The sequence below is a fragment of the Gasterosteus aculeatus genome, chromosome 3 (genome assembly GCF_964276395.1).
Source record: "Gasterosteus aculeatus chromosome 3, fGasAcu3.hap1.1, whole genome shotgun sequence".
Classification (NCBI taxonomy): Eukaryota; Metazoa; Chordata; class Actinopteri; order Perciformes; family Gasterosteidae; genus Gasterosteus; species Gasterosteus aculeatus.
Genome location: NC_135690.1, coordinates 6,372,705 through 6,385,482, shown reverse-complemented (window position 1 = coordinate 6,385,482; position 12,778 = coordinate 6,372,705). Strand labels below are relative to the sequence as shown.

The 12,778-nt window shown below is 45.9% G+C and overlaps 1 protein-coding gene across 2 annotated transcripts; it reads right to left on the bottom strand.

Moving 5' to 3' along the window:
* Positions 1 to 662: 662 nt before the first annotated feature.
* LOC144383036 (epidermal retinol dehydrogenase 2-like) lies at positions 663 to 12,501 on the bottom strand. Of its 2 annotated transcripts, XM_078098819.1 has the most exons (7): positions 12,195 to 12,217; positions 11,269 to 11,596; positions 8,282 to 8,413; positions 7,895 to 7,994; positions 4,861 to 5,005; positions 2,967 to 3,092; positions 663 to 1,769 (listed from the first exon to the last, which is right to left on the bottom strand). In XM_078098819.1, the coding sequence occupies exons 2-7, from the start codon at positions 11,587 to 11,589 to the stop codon at positions 1,667 to 1,669; spliced, it is 927 nt and encodes a 308-aa protein (XP_077954945.1). In that variant the 5' UTR covers positions 11,590 to 11,596; positions 12,195 to 12,217; the 3' UTR covers positions 663 to 1,666. The 2 variants fall into 2 exon arrangements, with proteins under 2 accessions (XP_077954945.1, XP_077954944.1); XM_078098818.1 differs by lacking the exons at positions 663 to 1,769; positions 12,195 to 12,217 and adding an exon at positions 12,354 to 12,501 and having other exon boundaries at positions 2,476 to 3,092; positions 11,269 to 11,602.
* Between the last annotated feature and the right edge of the window lie 277 nt (positions 12,502 to 12,778).

The following is a 12,778-nucleotide window of genomic DNA, read 5'->3' as shown; positions in this document are numbered from 1 at the left end:
GGGGACAAAGAAGCAGAGCTGGTTCATCAGTAATGCTTCCACGGTCCATGTGCCTTGGAATGTTTGTTCATGCGATGAAATCGAGAGGAATACTCTTCTTGGCGTGTCATCCTCACGCAGTGCAGCAGCCAGAGAGACGTAGCGACCCCGGTTAGCGGCTAGCTCATTTAGTTTTTCTATTTACTAAACGATTATCTTTGTTATATTTTTGTTGTGCGCCTGAGCTTGTTTATCGAATAGATCGTTCAATTAAAATCAAAATATGTTTAATCCTTAACAAAACCCTGTGCAGTAAGCGTGTGAATCACACACTAAAATAATGGACGGTCTAGTGTGTCCCGGTCCAGCTGCCTGACTCCTGATGTTTCACCAGTCGAGTGTTAGTATTTCGGAGTAATTCCGCCATCATACCTTTCAGCTCAGCGATTGGCTGAGAGCGCGAGCAGAATCTCCATATCTCTGCAAACCACACCCCCTAACGGATTCCTGAGTGCCACACAGGTGATGCCCCGCCCCCCCGGTCTGAGGTTTTTAGGAATGCTTTTAATGATTCCGTTTCTTCACAGCAGTTTGCAGGCGTTACTTTCTGCATTATTGATGTGTTTTTATAGCCTCGCACCAACACAACGTGTGAATATGGAGTTTTATTCAACTTAAATTAACGAATCATTGCAGTGAAGTGTATAAAAAGTCAGTGGAAATTAAGATAATTCAACATGATAATGTTGTTCTTTCAATATAACTCAATAACGGTTCAAGCATACATTAAAACGTTAACACAAAAACTAAATACAAACCTGAAATTGTTGAGCACCACAAAAAGGTTCACGTATTAACTACCCAAGCAAGGTCCTAATAAATATAATTATGGATTTATGAAAGGATCTCTATCATTAAGGAAGCCTTATTTATTTAGCCTGAGAGACGCCGCAAACTTCTTCAGTAACACGATTCAGATGAAACAATCTTTATTAAACACGTAATGTCACTCAATAGGTGTTTTGCAGGGACACTTGATCAGCATTGTGATTCTCACACACACACACACACACACACACACACACACACACAGAATTTTGATTAAAAAAAAAAAATATAAAACTAAATTCTTACCCATCAAAGTGTTCATAGTGGATTTCAAGTGTCAAGTGTCATTTGTGGTAATGAGGATATATGTGCATATTCTCTTACATTACGATATCATTCATGATATCTATAAATTGTGACTGGTAGAAACTAAATTATTGAAACAGCTTGGAATTGTAACATTTTATATACTTGAAATACGCTTGCAGTGGAGATAATATTCTTAAAAGTGATAAGTGCGTTTGGAGTTATTGAATTTAAGACTTCAAAAAAGTTAAAAATGATGTAATTAAGTAATTATGGTGATTTTGGGAAGGTCACAATTCTTTATGAACATGTTGTAATTCAATTGTTCGTATGTATGCACATGTGTATATATTCTTACTAAGGATATCTAATATATTTTATTCAGTTTTAACTGGTCAAAATGTAATTTCTAAATGTGAAAATATATTTTGACATTATTTTTTACAGATATCATAAATTAACATAAGAAATGTTGTAAACACAATAGCCGCTAGTCAGCCGAACTTGTAAAATGACACACGGGCCATAACCCCGTTCGGACAGCAGAGAAGCACTAGTGCAACTTGCGGTGGCCACTGGTGTCAGCGTGGCTCTCCACCTGGGCCGACATTCCCAGGTAAGAGGAGAGGAGGCAGGTCAGCTTCCACTGCACAGCACTGAGGAGGACGGCGGAGGGACGGGAGGAGAACGTCAGCTTCCACGTTGCAGCCAGTGACTCGGGACGCAGCAGACGCGCCGCCACCCTTCATTCATTCAAACACCGGTCTCCCAAATCACTACCAATGAGCACACCATGTGACCTCTGCCCACGCCCCCCCCACCCACACGCCCCCTCCCACAACGAGAAGTATTGCAAAACTTTAGTTAACGGTAATCAGGACCATAAGCTCAAACGCAGTGTGCCGGCAACTGGAAAAGTGAATCAAGGACGACATGTGATTTAGTTACTTTACACTTTGGTCTTGTTGGTTTTCCATGTAACACAAATAATCTCCACCACCCTGACAAAATGCATCCAACACGGACTAAAAGAACCCTGCAGCTCGCTGTTGTACGTGATTACAGCCACAGGGGTAAAAGCTGCAATCAGCACCTCTGTGACCCCTTTGCAATAACATCTGTACCCAATGCACACCAAAATGGAAGGTATGGGCTCGGCTTGTCATTACCACTGCCCCCCCCCCCCCCCCCCCCCACCCGACCTCCGACCCCCCCGAACGGGAAAGGTCTGAAGGATTCGTCCTCCGCCCGGAACACCAGCTTTCACATTTCTGTATCGGCGCTTCTCATGCCTCAGGGGCCGTAGTATGGAACTACCCCACAGCTAATTAACTAACCAACTACCCCACAGCTAACTAACTACCCCACAGTGAGGGCATCACTTCCTTCACCACAACACTCAACACACTGTGTAACTCACAATCACTAATGCTGTGAAACTAATGAACAACAAAAGCAACCCGGACGTTAAACATGTAGAGCGGAGCGCTGAGATGTTTCCTCTGAAGGAGACCATCTCTGGTGGAGGAGCTTTGTGTCGCCAGATCAATAAGGGCAGACGAGTAGATGTGCGCTCTACTACTTTTGTTCAAGTGTTTTATACACTTGAAAAATCCACTCAATCCCCAGACATAAACATCAATGGCTAAACGGCTTAGCAGAGACACCCTTCATGTGACCGTGTGTCGGTGGTGCAACCATTAATACTGTGAAGTCCCACATGTTTACTTGAGATCTGACACTAAGCCCACGATGACCAGACACACGTGCGTTGGATGCACCATTGAGCCTGTGGAGACGAACCACTTTGACCATGAGTGCAGCCATTAGGAAGAGGAGGTAAGAGCACTCACTTCTTGAGAGCGGTGATGAGGTACATGGTCTTGGGCAGGAGCAGGAAGACCTGGTCTGTGAGCACAGCGTTAATGATCTTCTTGGCCACGTACTCTGGATTTAGGATCGGCAGCAGTGTTGGCCACCTGATGAACACAAGGGAAACAAAAACATCCAACTGTTAACGGCGGCCGTCACGCTCTCCCTCCCTGCTGTCACACGGCAGAGACGGTGGAACCGAGGCGAGCGGCTGGTTGTCCCAAAGGGTGCGAGTGTGACGGGTGGGAGGGTGGCGGCTTGGCGTGAAGCATGTGTCCCGGTGGCTTCAGGGCCTGGTCGCATTGAGGAGGGCAGGGAGACAGAAATAGAGACGGACACAAGTCTCCAAACACCTCTGACATCTGACCCGGGGTCTGTCGGTCTGTGTCTGTGTCTGTGTGTGTGTGTGTGTGTGTGTGTGTGTGTGTGTGGTCAGGTAAGAAAAACAAAAGACAGACACCCTGAGTCCCGTGTCTCCCAGAGTCAGTGTCCCCACACAGACCTGCGCTGGAGGCTCCTCTGGTAGAGTTTGTGTTGACGTGTTGCTCCTCAGTAGGAAACTAGGAGACGCATTGGTTTCTATGACAACGTGAAATATCTCACCGACGTAGAGGGACAAAGGGGCCACTTGAATATTAGTTAGTGAAATAGTGACAAGGCCTTTGCCGCAAAAAATGTAGAAGAAAAAAAACGTGCTGTTCCTAAAGCCTTTAAAGCAAACTATGTTGTGAATCCCGGACATGTGACAGAATGGTTGATCAGCGAGCTTTAAAGCGGACGACGGGCTCCACTACGGCAGATAGAAACGTCTTCAGGCTGAAGACCACCACGTCTAAGCGGTTTGGACCTCTCTGCTGTCCCTCCATCACGACAGTACGGACTCCAGTGTGCCGGATAGTTCACGCATCGGTCTACTCAGCTACATGTTAATTCATGTCTCTTGGGTCGGTGTATTGTAATACTTTATGCACCGATAAAATCTCTTTTATACACCACTCCTGGATTACTTTTGGTTCCAGATACCTCGGGCCGATATTGTATATACAACTGTGCTCAATGAGATAAGAGGGACTGGTACACAGTCAGTTAATCTCCCAGCGGTCTCTTGAGCTGTGGCCATGAAGCAGGCAGCCTCGCTTAGTGTATGTGGGCAGCAGCGCGTGGACAATAAATGTGAGCGCAGATGGAGATAACTTGAGTGGTTGATTTGAGCTGAGGCGATAATAGCCAATCATCTGCAGCCATTGGAATGATGAGAGAAACCTTTAGAGACCTTCGGAGGTTCTAGGGATCGTCTGAGATGGGATTAGTGCTGCTGGCTGCAGCTCTCATCATAAATAACTTTAGCTCACATCCACTAATATAAGGGTTATACGTTTGTTTTGAGCTGCTTGAATTCCAGTTTTAGTAGAGAAGTAGTTACAGTAGTAAAGGAGTTGATGGCATTTGCATTGTTTTACTTTGGTATTAAAGCGGTATTATAAATTGTAGAATTGAACTGGTATTAGTAGCCGCTACCAAATGATTAGTCTTGTGACAGGCCGAATAACCATCATGCACAGACATCACCTACTTTACATAAATATGCAGTGCAGTTATGCACTTTAAAACAAAAAACGTCATGTTTGCGTTTACATCCTTGTCAGTCCACATATCTTCAATTCACCAGGTTTATCCAACATTTTTGTAATATTGCGCATAACCCTTAAAATAACCCGATAAAAAGGAGGACTTTAGTGGAAAGACAAGCAATTCCCTCCAGACGTTGCTGCGATATCTGCTGAACAGGAACGGACAGAGGGACGGGTGACCTGGAAAGGTAACGCCTGCAGATAGAAGCAGAAATACAGTGACGCGTCACATGAAGACACCTACTTGGTCTGACATCCATCGAACATGCCGGTGTTGATGAAGTATGGGCACACGATGGTGGTCTTGATGCCGTCCTTCCCAGTGGCCAGCAGCTCCAGACCCACAGACTCAGCAAAGCCTACGGCTGCAAACTTACTGGCACAGTAGTCTGCAGGCACAGGAGAACAAACCAGTGACAACTTGTTCCTGAATACACATTATGACGGCTTCTCTCCCATCAACCTTGATCAAATGACTTCTAAATATTCTCGGTGTAAACCTCCTGCCCGTCTCTTGGATCAGATACGTTTTGCCTTTAGTTAGCACGTCTTTACTGGATAGCTTTTCCCGTGCCGATGGAGGGTTTCGGGACAGAGATGTCGCATGTGTACAGTAAACATATACAGAATAAAATGGATGGAATGACTGAGATAACACATCGACCTGGTACACTTTAAGCAAACAAAAAATGTTGGATCTCTGAAGAACTTTGACCAATCATTATCACGTTGGTTGTATAGATACGAATGGTGACGACACACCCATAAAACATGGCCCCTCCCATTTTGTAGTAACAAGCTGACCCCAGAGCAGATATGTGAGCAGCAGGGTCAAAGTTCAAGGTGCCTTGTTATTGGAGGGTACTATGTCCGAATGCATACTGCGTGCAGTACGTACTGTATGACTGCAGCTGCAGAAACTAAAGTAAAATGCAACGCAGTGCGTCTGATAGCGACATCACATCCCAAAGGCTCCGTTTCCCACCGTGACACACGCCACACGAGGGCAGCCTCTTCAGATTGGGAAAACGTATTCTGTCTGCCCTGAAGCGCCCCGATAGTCTGCATGAAATCACCGCAGTCTGACATCATGGCGAGAGAGAGATGATCATACGTGGCCTCACATATGCTAAAGCGCGGTTAGCACACCACCGAACTCTTATCGGGTGTAATGATAATTTAGCGACTGATAAGTCCAGTAATTAGGCCTCTCCTCAGTCCGTTGGATGGGGCTGACTCATGCTCATTAATAGCCACCATGTAACATGTGTGCTTCTCACAATACAGCAGGTGGATGATAACAACGATCTTGCGCAATGGTCACATTACACAACCACTGATAAGATACCCACATCTCTGAAAAATATGGGTGAGAGGGCATCTACTCACATATCTTCCATTAACTATTACAGTTATTGAAGAGAAAATGAGAACCCGAAACGAACGTAGGTGACGGTTTAATACCATACAGTTGTCATATTGCATATTGAGTAATGGCTCCACTTTATAGATTGTTTATGCGTAAACTTGAATGAGGTTTTTAAAAACACTGAATTATTTTTTTATTTGCAGTTCGATCTGCTTTATGCAAGATATGTTCCCTATAATTTCAGTGATTCCATCTTGAATATTAACAAAGTCAAGTCCAATGCAATATCCCTGTTATTTAAACAAGATAACACTGTATAAATCAGCCAGTAGTAAATAGGGGCGTGAATGGGTGAATGATGTCATGTAGTGTTAAAGCGCTTTGAGTAGTCAGGAGACTAGAATAAAGCTACACAAGTACAGTCCATTTACCATTTACATTTATGGGTAGAAACCAGAGGGAAACTTGGTGGACATGGACTGAATTTATGTCACACCACTGCAACGGATGCTAACTACAATATCAGCGTCTGTGATTCAGTGAAACCTCACCATGTGCAGCACTCTCTGGTGATGAATAGAAATGGACATTTCCTACATACGGTCCTATTGCCCACTGGATATCCCTGCAGGCCTTCAGGAAGCTACTTCAGGCCTGTTTGTAAAAACACTGGTAAGTAGATGCTAATCATAGCTCATTGCACTCTGGGTACACAGGCTGTACACTCGGTGTTCATTTCTCCCCAGTAGAAGTGTTTGGTGACTCACTGAGTAATGCCACCTCTGGGCAGCACAAGGTAAACAAACCAGCAGGCTGGCTGATACATTCCCACCGTTTACAGCGCCAGAGGGGCATTCGGGCCCAAACAGACACACCGTGGTTCTGCAATAGCAACACAAAGCAGGTCTCCGCGCCTTTCAAGCCGCAGCGTTTCCATCATGTTGTGTTAGAAGAGGCGGATGAACTGCATGACGCCGCAGGACGACGCGGAGACTCTGAACACGTTTAGTGAAGTGTTTCAGGGACGACATGAATACCAATACTCTAAGTAAGTAGATGCCCAAATTCTGAAAATATGTTGCGATTATTTCAACAGCAACACAGAGTTCGAGACTCACAGCATCTAAACTCAGACGTGAAGCAGTGAACTGGACGATTAGTATTTTGGAAAACCAAACGGCAAACTGCACTTATAAAGCTCTTTTGTATTCTTAAGTGCTTTTCAATCACAAACACTGGTGGCAGCGGTGACCAAACGAGGTCCCCGCTTTACTGTGAGTACTACATTCACATGCTCACAGCGGCTTCACTGTCCCACCCTGCCCAAAGACCCTCGGGCTGGGGACAGATCTGCCACAGCCTACATAGACGGGCAATTCAATAAGTCACCAACTAATTGTGCATGTCTTTGCAATGTGGGAGGAAGCCAGAGAACCTAAACAGCACGGAGAGAACATGCGAACACAGGAAGCTCCCTGGGGGGGTCTAAACCCCGGACCCTCCAGCTGGGCTAAACAAAACACGAGGCGGAGAGCTAGTTCGAGGCAACGCTGCAAAAACATTTATCTGTACATATTTATTCTTACAAGAAACATTGAGATTTCTGATGTTGAATGTACCGCTGTTAGCAAACTGTGGGCAGCAAAGTCCTGCTAGCTCAAATGAAGCTAACGGCTAACGTGAACAGTTTGCATTTACACATGATGATGCGTTCAAGCACTTTTCAGTAAAAATGTGCAAATGATTTTTATAACATGATGATGTGTTCAAATGTAATATTAGACAAATTAAACAAAAATGTTAGTCTCAGCACTTTATGGGAATTGTTTTAGGAAGCAAACATTTGAATATAAAAGATCCTGTAATGAATGACACATGCATGATATAGACAGAAGGAGTAAACACACACCTGCCAATCCATTGACTCCGATTAGTCCAGCAGAGCTGGAAATGCTGACAAGATGGCCGTGATTGTTGGCGATCATGGCAGGAAGGAAGGCCTTGTAGGTCTGAGCAGGGAGACACACAAACCTCATCAGCCATCCGGCCAAACGGACAAATCTAAGCATGCGTCTGCGTTGGCATAAATGAGCTACATCACCAACAAATAAATGGTCTGCTCAAAATGAAGTTCCAAAAACTAAAAAGCAGTTTATTCAGTTGTGTTCGTGCGACCGCAATATAGAACTAACACCGTACCGACTGACGGCCTCTGAAAGGACACCTTCCATCAAGACAAAATCTCTGCGAGAGATTGGATCCAAAGCTAATCCGTGTGCTGATGTGGTGGACTCACCCAGAAGTGAGCCATGGTGTTGACCTCCATCGTCTTCTCGATCAGGGAGTCGGGGGCGTCCATGAACTTCTTTCCCGTGACGATGCCTGCGTTGTTCACCAGAATGGTGACGTCCCCGACCTCTCTCTTAACCTGAATGGAGCAAGACGTATGGGACAGTCACCCTTCTGTAAAGGAAGGAAAGGAGCTCACATATGCAGTGTTTTTTTCCTCCTTATTGGTCTCTGACCAGCTCATGCGTCTTAGCAAACGACACGCTGCATTTGTAATTGGTCATCATTTATTCATATTTTGTATTCTTAAACATTGACAGACAAAATAAAGTGTCTGAAGTGGAAAAACCAAATGAACCCACGGTTTATAACTGGTTATAGACTCAATAAAACAGTAAATTAATTAAGTACGGCAGTGTTTTTAAACCTTTTTTGAGCCGCGGTACATTTGTACAAAGACCGAACACCAGAAAGGTTACATTTTATTTGGCACTTCAGCTACTAGCTTGGAGAGCTCGCTGACACATTTGTGGATTTCCTCATATAGAGGCTGTATAATATAAATGTTTTACACGTGAACAAATCACGTCACCGCCAATCATAGTGCTTCATAGTAAACGGGTCCATATAACTCATTACTTGGCACCAATACGAGGTCAGTGACACAATTCTCCGTCCTCCTATTAGCTGCATGTAGTTTGGGCTAATCAATAACATGTCTGCTGCTTTGTCCCAGTGAAGCAAGAGGCGAGACAGGATCATTCCCTGATGACCCTCGCGGACCTTCGTACCCGGTCAGCACAAATTAACATGTGTGGTGGCTGCAGGCAGATGGATCAAAGCATCAGGAGCCCTGGCAGGCAGAGCCGTATGTTCTGGTGTGGATGGGGGAGATGTCCCATCAGAGGGGGGTGTAGATACACGTCACTGCTCTTTGGCCCGCCCTCCATCCAACCCAACGCCGGCCCTCAAAATTAACAAAGAATACCGTGAAACCCCAAAGAGGTTTTTGAAAACAGTCTTTACGTGGTGCTCTCTGCTGGTAGGAACAAACCAGTGGAGATCAACACAAACTGCACCACAGATTTTTGCAATGATTCAATGGACCAAAACAGAAAGACAATGAGCAGAATAATTAAGGCGTGAATCAGGCTGGTGATCCCAGCCGGTGTGCAGCGCTGTCAAACACATGTTGGCAGGAGATCTCTACAGGCACAGCCTCAAAACATCACACGTGTCCACATGCACACCGGGTGTTCCAAGGTGAAGGTTTTATATGCTGGCTGCAAGAGGAATTTGACCCTTGCCCTCTTACACGCCAGTGGGACTGCGGATAAAAGGGAAAGATAACTTCAAACAGCGGGATGGTAAAAGAATGATATCCTGATCAAGATATCCCTCGACAGACGGCATACTTGTATTAGCACCTCCAGTGCTGCTTCTACCTGCTGCTCTGTGGAGGGGACACTTGGTTCTTTCCTCTGTCATTTACGTTACCTGGGACACGCGGTGTTGGTATGAATGGGGGGTGAAGGTTTGTTGGAAGGACAGGGGCTGAGAGACGGGAGTCATATTTTTGTTGATCCCTGAAAACTACGCTAAAAGTACACTATACTAATTGCTCTATTTTGTGATACTGCTATCTTTACAATACAGCAATAAAACACAGTCACTGGATGGACTGACTGAAGGAAACGCGTCCGCAGGGTAATCGCCTCCCCTCAGGCTTGATGACGACGAGGAAGTTTCCAATAGTCACCTCCACTCAGTTTGCTATTTTATTAAATATATTGAAGCCATTCGGCTGCACGTTTGTACTCCCATGAGCGGAGCTTCCCTCCCCCCTCGCTGGTAACTCGTTAGAGGAGCTATGGAGGACACGAGGATCGTTTGTGTACTTCATGTGTATTTAGTACCTATTTACTGCCAGCTCCTGACTGCTTGTCTTCAGTGTTGGCATATAAACACGCGGTTGTGTCTTTATGGACTCAGCATGAGGTGTCTGCTTGACACTGGTGACATATTTGACGCTGATTCCTGGAGGGCATCATTGGGCCGCTGAGCCCGGAAACTACACGTCTGTAACTTTGCTTCCTTTTCCGCGCTTTTCCGTCTAACTGGAGTAATAGTTTGCGGTCTTTGATTGACAAAAAAAACAGCATGTGCTCTCATGACGTCAAAGTGTAGAGCAGATGAAACCGCAGACAGTAACACACAGCGCCTGGGCCGTGTTCCTGGTTCCTGTGGACACAATGAGTTCCCTTTATCATTGTGTTAAGGGTTATTAGCATTTGAAGCCAGCTGGCTGTTCAGATCGTGCTCTGTGCGCTCACTGCAGTCCACATCCAGTCAATCAAGTGTCTGTTTACACAACAGTCCCCCCCCCCCCCTCCCCTGCCTCACGTCCACACACACACACACACACACACACACACACACACACACACACACAGCTAATGGACTTCCACAGCAGACGGCGTAAAGCTGCACTATCGCACTCCCATGATCCATTAGGCACAACCGGTTGATGACCAGGATGTGGATGGTGGCGCCCGGGCAACGCCCTGATTTACATACTGTTACACACGCTTCACTGTTGGCGAAGTCTGACTCCGCCTTTGTGATCATGTGAAAACACCTGTTGATGAGGACCAGTGGTTCAAACACCACCTTCTTGACGTAGTAGCCAGCTTTAGGTCATGTTTAGCGTAGGATTAGCTCGGTGCTAGGTGCTATCAGAGTGCTACGGTTAGCAACACTTTGCTAGCCACGTTAACCCAATGCTTTTTAGTCGTGACTGTATTAGCACATCGGATTCAAGTAACTATACAACATTTCAAATCCACACTCGACAGTCTAGAGCTTTTTCTCAGTAGCAGCATGTGTGTGTGAGCCTCCTCGGCACATCAACAACAAACATAAGCCTCCTGCGGTTAAGTGTGTCCGTCATCCACGCAGTAAGTCGGGGGGGGCACAGGTGGAACCGGTGCTCACCTGGTCGGCCACTCTGTACACCTCGTTCTTGTCGCTGCAGTCACACAGGTAGTGGTGGACTCTGCTGGCGCCGCTCTGCTTGGCCAGCCTGGCCGTCTCCTTCATGCCCTCTTGGTTGATGTCCCACAACACCAGCACGGTGTCGAGAGCCGCGAACTCCTGAGCCATGAGGCGGCCGATCCCGCTACCGGAGCCCGTGATCAGCACCACCTCCCCGGCGATGTTCTTCTTTCTTTTAGGCACGAAGAGGTGGATGAAAGATTCCACGTTGTACCAGATGGACAGCAGGAGGACCTGCATGGTCTCCACGAAGAAATTCATGACGGATCTTGGACTGCAAGAAGGGAAACACAGTGAAGCTGAGATGGATTCTTGTGGGCCAACCAGGAAGTTGCCCTCAAAAGGGATTTTCTTATTGAATTTTGAAACATTGCGGACAACAAAACTACTTCAATAATGCGAAAGTTAGCACACATACATTACACTGATGAAGAGGAATTCTTAAGTGTTGAAAAAAATAGTAGTATGAAGTGTTAAATAAAGTTCAGTACAGGCCATGAACTCTGGAACATTAGTTAGTGCGTCCAGGTGTCATTTAAAAGCTACAAACTGAATTAGAGACACTGTTGATCGTTTATTCATTGACTAGATTTAACTTTTTTTTTAAATTTTTTTTTACATATTGTTCATACATAGTGAGTTTTACTCGCAACTTGCTGAGTTTCGTCATCGCACACATGAAGTGAGACTTTCGGTGAATAGCGGATCGGCGCGTGTGCACTCACGGTCATCAGCACGCGCACTGAGAGGCGTTATAAACATGGACGTTCCCTCCTGCCGTTAACAGCCATCGCCGAGCAACAAACAGAGATCTAATGAGAAGGCGGGGAAGCGGGGACTTAGTCGTCATTGGGATTCTAGCTTACCGGAACAGGAGTCGATGTCCCGCGGGCGCACCGAGTGACCGTATCGACTTTAACCGATACCTTTGCTCACCACTTAGGCCAAAGTTACAAAACACTGCGCTCCGACCGAACACGCGCTGCCGCCGCGGGGGGGTCGGTGGAAGCTCCCGGTGAACGTACCGTGATGTAGAGCTGGTTTTCCCGGATGAGACTCTGCCGTTTCTGAAGCGTCTGGAGACAAAAAAGCAGGCTAACGCATCGGAGACAGGACGCCACTCAGCGGGGAGATGCCGGATATGTCACGTGTCATGCAATCAACCAATCCTGACCCGCCCCTCTCTCATAGCGCGCTATGCATTCTGGGGCTTGAAGTCTGTGTGTTTGTCTTCACCATAGTGAACCGTATATCTTAACACCACTACAGCTAACTAACCTCACAGAGTTCACGACGTTCATAAATCAGTAAAATGATTAGTAAGCAGTAAAGTAACAAGTACAATATAAATAAACACTATAAAATGAGTAATGTTTACGATTGTTTTGCTCTTAATGTTGTTACAGGTCCAATTTCCTCAGAAACGCAACTTTTACTGGGCGTTTGTGAC

What these genes read in the sequence shown, in the direction of transcription:
- LOC144383036 (XM_078098819.1), bottom strand. Translation starts at nt 11,589, where the DNA reads ATGAATTTCTTCGTGGAGACCATGCAGGTCCTCCTGCTGTCCATCTGG. An exon ending in TGTACAGAGTGGCCGACCAG is followed by an intron (nt 8,414 to 11,268) that starts GTGAGCACCGGT and finishes TGCTCCATTCAG; the next exon opens with GTTAAGAGAGAGGTCGGGGA. An exon ending in ACACCATGGCTCACTTCTGG is followed by an intron (nt 7,995 to 8,281) that starts GTGAGTCCACCA and finishes CTCCCTGCTCAG; the next exon opens with ACCTACAAGGCCTTCCTTCC.